Source organism: Mandrillus leucophaeus, unplaced genomic scaffold (assembly GCF_000951045.1).
Source record: "Mandrillus leucophaeus isolate KB7577 unplaced genomic scaffold, Mleu.le_1.0 Scaffold295, whole genome shotgun sequence".
Taxonomy (NCBI): domain Eukaryota; kingdom Metazoa; phylum Chordata; class Mammalia; order Primates; family Cercopithecidae; genus Mandrillus; species Mandrillus leucophaeus.
The window spans coordinates 400,192-406,149 of NW_012103087.1; the positions used below are offsets into that span (position 1 = coordinate 400,192).

A 5,958-nucleotide genomic window follows, 5' to 3' on the forward strand; every position below is an offset into this window, starting at 1 on the left:
GAAAAGCAGTGGCACAATCTTGGCTCACTGCAACCTCCTCCTCCTGGGTTCAAGTGATTCTCCTGCTTCAGCCTCCCAAGTAGCTGGGATTACAGGTGCACGCCACCCACCACACTCGGCTTTTGTATTTTTAGTAGAGACGGGGTTTCACCACATTGGACAGGCTGGTCTCAAACTCCTGACCTCAAGTGATCCGCCTGCCTCAGACTCCCAAAGTGATGGGTGGCTCACATGTGTGAGCCACCGTGCCCAGCCCATATCTTAATAGTTTTAGAGTATACCCGCCAAAGGTTGAGATAATTTAACCTCGATATTCTAAAAGCATACCGAGGTTAGAGACAACTACTTTTCATTAATTCTGGAATGGGGAACTTGGAGTTAGCAGGCCTGAGTTTAAGCACTTTGTCATTTATTAGCTGTAATGCTCCAAGGAAGCTGTTCAAACTCTGAGTCACAGTTTCCTCATTTGTAAAACAGGGGTGAAAATCCCCACCCTCCAGGGTTGTGTGTGGATTATAGATAATGTATAAATACAAGCAAAGCATACAAAAGCACTCAATATTGATTCCACAGTCATCTACCACACTGACGATGTTTTAGTCAATGACAGACTGCCTATGTAACAGTGGTCCCATAAGATTGTAACAGTGTATTTTTACAGTACCTTTTCTTTGTTAGATATGTTGAGATCCACAGATACTTATTGTCCTATTACAACTTCCTATAGTATTCAATAGTAACATGCCGAACAGGTTTACAGCCTACGAGCAATAGGCTACACCATACAACCTAGGTGTGTAGTTAGTTATTCTATCTAGATTTAAGTATACTGTGATGTTCACACAACAAAATCACCTAATGACACATGTCTCGGAATGTACCTCAGAATGATGATTAGGTGATGCATGGCTACATTTCAACTGATTGAGGAAAACATGGCTCTATGTGCTATTTCATTTTTTTATTTTCTATTTTTTTGAGACGGAGTCTCGCTGTCACCCAGGCTGGAGTGCGGTGGTGCGATCTTGGCCCACCACAACCTCTGTCTCCCAGGTTCAAGTGATTCTCCTGCTTCAGCCTCCTGAGCAGCTGAGATTACAGGCACGGGCCACCACGCCCAGCTAATTTTGTATTTTTAGTAGAGATGGGGTTTCTCCATGTTGGTCAGGCTGGTCTCAAACTCCTGATCTCAGGTAATCTGCCTGCCTCGTCCTCCCAAAGTGCTGGGATTATAGGCATGAGTGACCATGCCCGGCCTCTATGTGCTATTTTAAAATTCTCTCAATACATTAATTCTCCCATACCTCTAAATTATAAAAAAAATGAACTCTACAAAAAGCTAAGAATCATTAAACAGATAACAGCCCAAACATCAGAGGTATAAACTACAGCATTCTCCTATCAGAAATAAACAGGTCAACAGCGGATCCCTTTTAGAGATGAATCAAGTAGAAAGTTGTGTCCATGAGTCAGTTGCCTTCACTGCCAGAGACAGCAGTGTTCCCCTGCCTCTTGGACCATTCCTGGATCCTTTGTAATACATAACCCGGCTCTTGCCAATGATTACTACAGGAGTAGAAGAGTTTCACACCAATGGACTTGTTTTTCCAGCTGGGCTTTCACCCACAGGTTTTTACGGGATCAGCAACCCTGACACCCTGAATCTTTTCAGCACCTGTCAATTATTTAGGCAAACATCATCAATTATATGTGAACTTTCCCACCTCTACCCAACACAAACCTTGGAGGGCTGAACCTTTGTTGACTGGGCAATCCCTTCTCCAGTAGTTATGACCTGTTTCTGAGGGGACACAGCTATCATGTGACCCCCTTTCACAGTCACATACTGCGGGAGTGGTGACTGGCTGGCAGCTCCTGTCGCGGGCACGTGAGGTGCTTCACCAGGTTCCTGTTTGATGATCACCTTGCAACAAACATGATAATGACACTGAATAAACATCCATAGACATCCCATTTTATAAAGCTGCTAATATATGAATCTTTTCTGTTTGCAGGGATTAATGAATTGATGAAACTTGATCTGTAAAGAATGACTCCACCAGAAGGGTAAATACACATACTACTTAAACACAGTCCATACCAGCTATTAAAGGGACCAATAGTAGGATCTGAACTTGATTCTGTGCTCCTGTAATAACAGAGTTACTTGTTTTAGAGACTGTGGCAAATGACAGCAGAGAGAAACACACACACTGTTTGTGCTCCATGAATTCCCATCTTGCTGGACTCCAAGGGCTGCCCTGAGGACATCATTAAATACATAGAAGCACATCTCAGAATGAGAAGCTGAGACCTACTAAAAAGTAACACGTTGATAGGCCAGGCGAGGTGGCTCATGCCTGTAATCCCAGCACTTTGTGAGTTCGAGGTGGGAGGATCACAAGCTCAGGAGTTCGAGACCAGCCTGACCAACATGGTGAAATCCCGTCTCCACTAAAAATACAAAATTAGCAGGGCGCGGTGGTGCGTGCCTGTAATCCCAGCTGCTCGGGAGGCTGAGGCAGGAGAATCGCTTGAACCCAGGAGGTGGAGGTTGCAGTCAGCTGACGCCGTGTCACTGCACTCCAGCCTGGGAGACAAAGCGAGACTCCGTCTCAAAAAAAAAAAAGTAACATGTTGTAGGGGTGGTGTCAATCAACTCCAACATGCCACAGAAAGTACTATGACTTCTGGGATAATGTCCTAATACATACTTACTTTTGTGAAAGCTCCAAGTCCTCCTGTTATAGGTTTGGGGCTTTGAACCTTAGGGTGACTCCCAATTGGGCAAAGAGGTGGCATAGATGCAAACAAAGAATCCTCCTGCTGTGTGTGTAAAAATACATATTTTACAATCAGGATAAATGGGTGATTTCAGATCATCTAGTCACTTGTATTTAATACAAACCTGTGACATTCTCTAGCAATATAAAGAAACAAAAGATTGGCTGGGTGCTGTGGCTCACGCCTGTAATCCCAGAACTTTGGGAGGCCGAGGTAGGTGGATCACCTGAGGTTGGGAGTTCGAGACTAGCCTGACCAACATGGAGAAACTCCGTCTCTACTAAAAATACAAAAATTAGCCGGGTGTGGTGGCGCATGCCTGTAGTCCCAGCTACTTGGAAGGCTGAGGTAGGAGAATCGCTTGAACCCGGGAGGCGGAGGTTGTGGTGAGCTGAGATCACGCCACTGCACTCCAGCCTGGGCGACAAGAGCAAAACTCCACCTCAAAAAAAAAAAAAAAAAAAAAGAAAAGAAACAAAAGACAAAACAACCTAAAACTCCCTGGGGTCTTCCAAGCCTCTACACCTGCATTTTAACATTGCTTTAGAAACCAAATACAAAGAAAAGCTGTAACTTGGAAACAATCTACTCATCTGTGTCCTGCTGTACGCTGGAAAGACTTCTAACTTACTACCCCTAATATTTGGTTGACTTTATTGGTCTTCCCTGATAGTTGGTAAACCACTAAAGGACAGGGACTGTACTTAGTTTATTTTATATCCCTGGAGCCTAGGTACTAAATAAAGAAATGAAAGAAGCGGGCAGCTGCAATGTTTCAGTAAATACTCTCTTTTAATAGTACTCACAATTGATTTGTAAAATTTACTCAATGAACACCTAGAATACAAAGGAAAATTTTTCAATAAAAACTTAAAAAACCACCAAAAAAACCTTGAATAATTTGGCACAGGCAAAGACAACAAAAGTCAACATTCAAAACTTCCGTAGTTTCTCTTTAATTCTCAAACACAAAATGCAAATCTCAGAGGCAATCTGTCAAAATTCAGAAACGAAGAACACTTCTTGAAGGCTGCAGAGTGAAATGATCACCAAGAAACAATAAAAATTAAACCAGCAGAGTTAAGAGTTTCAAGATTACTATAATTCAGACATTCATATAACAGTGCCACCACACTGCACAGAATTGAGAGAATAGCCTTGCCTTGGAGCAGAAAATCATTCAGTATCATCATTAGCGTCTAAATCAAAGAAATGCTGTGTCAGGCACTAGTCATTTGACTGGAACAGGTCAGATATTTGGAGTTGTAAATTTTAAAGGATTGCTTACCCAGAAAAAGGGGAGCAGGGGAGAGACACTGTGGAGGTAAAAGATTAACACACGGAAAAGGAAACACTGATGCGCCCCAACTTAGGATGGGGTTATGTCTGGATAAATCCATCGTAAGGGGAAAACATCATAGGCCAAAAGTGCATTTTTGACTTCCCACATTTTCACCGTATGGTAGGTTTATCTGAATATAACCCCAGTGTAAGCTGAGGGCTCACTAAATGCATATTGCTTTTGCACTAGGGTAAAGTCAAAACATTGTAAGTTGGACCACTGTAAGCTGGGAGCCATTTGTATATTTACTTCTTGGTGGTGCAAATACAGAAAACACAGGAATGTGCTGTCAAATGAATGTTTTTATATTTTTAAATTTTTTTTTATGGGTTAAGGAGTGGAAAGTTTAAGAAGCAAAAGAAAGGGGAGCGGACAGCAGCTCTGTTGCAAGAGAAAGAGGTGTCCAAAAGGGAAGAGGTCAGATGAATATTTTTATAAGGAAATATTTTTAACAAACTATTCAAATAAATAAGAAAATGAATAATCTTATCACAGTAAGTTTTCAAATTGATACTGGGTGACTATTTGACACAGGTGCTGTGAAGCATTTTTGACACTATGAAAAGATCCAAGTGAGGTAGTAAAGTCTGGAGTAGATCCAAGTAAGTTAGTAAAGTCTGGAGGTAGTAAAGTCTAGACACCTAACAGCTTGAAGATTCCATTTTATGAAATTTGCATCATCAACTGACACATTCTTGCTGAGGCTGAACATACTATGTTCAGAAACCGGCAAAGTGGCTGGGTGCAGCTCATGCCTGCAACTGCAGTACGTTGGTAGGCCAGGTGGGAGATCTCTTGAGGCCAGGAGTTGAATACAGCTTGGCTAATACAGGGAGCCCCCATCTCCATTTGAAAAATTATTTTTTAAAAATGAAAAGAAAAAGAAGCTGGCAAAGTGTAATAACGCAGTAAGAACGTTACCTTGACAGCAGATGTTACAAAACTACCTCCATGAATTTTAGGAACAGGGGAACCTGTTCCTTGGGAGACCTGAGAAGCCGTGGAGATCTTGTTTGTAGGACTTCCTGAGAAGCAAGGCACAATTAAAAGTAAAATATAAACAAAGTAAAATTTACAAAATGTAATTTTAAAGCATATCCACCATCCTCCCCTCTTTCCCACTATTTATTTTTCATTTTTAAGGGTTGAAAAGTCATTGTTAAGGCTGAAACTAGCATGGAAAAAAACCCTTAAGGACCCATCCCCGTGAAGCTGATCTCATGCTCAACCTGAAGAAGGTAAGAAGCTGGTAAGGACATGCAGAAGAATAAGTAGTAACGTCACTTGTTTCAGACTACTCCTTGTACAATAAAGAGTAGCATATTCTTGTATATTCTACTCCTTATACAATAAAAGACACTATAAAGTATTCTATTTCTATGCTCTACTCCTTATACAATGAAAGATACTATAACAAAATGATACTGTTTAACAAATGTGCCAGAATACATGCATTCTGCTAGCTCCTTCAAAGTAGTTTCACCAGAAAGTTACGCCTATTCCAAAATGCTGCCAACATTATTATTATTCTTATTTTTTTTTTTTTCATGCGACGAAGTCTCGCTCTGTCACCTGGACTGGAGTATAATGGTCTGATCTTGGCTCACTGCAACCTCCACCTACTGGGTTCAAGTGATTCTCCCACCGCAGCCTCCTCAGTAACTGGGACGACAGGTGCATGCCACCACACCTGGCTCATTTTTGTATTTTTAGTAGAGATGGGTTTTGCTATGTTGGCCAGGCTGGCCTCGAACTCCTGACCTCAGGTGATCCGCCCACCTTGGCCTCCCAAAGTGCTGGGATTATGGGCATGAGCCACTGCGCCTGGCCAA

At 42.0% G+C, this 5,958-nt stretch overlaps 1 protein-coding gene across 1 annotated transcript in view; it reads right to left on the bottom strand.

The window, feature by feature from the left end:
* YEATS2 (YEATS domain containing 2) overlaps nt 1-5,958 on the bottom strand; it is a 133,597-nt gene that overhangs the window by 52,228 nt on the left and 75,411 nt on the right. The window contains exons 10-12 of the mRNA XM_011986167.1: nt 5,048-5,151; nt 2,719-2,826; nt 1,742-1,924 (exon numbers count right to left, since the gene is read on the bottom strand). Coding sequence (XP_011841557.1) covers nt 1,742-1,924; nt 2,719-2,826; nt 5,048-5,151 — 395 coding nt within the window. The remainder of the gene's footprint in view (nt 1-1,741; nt 1,925-2,718; nt 2,827-5,047; nt 5,152-5,958) is intronic.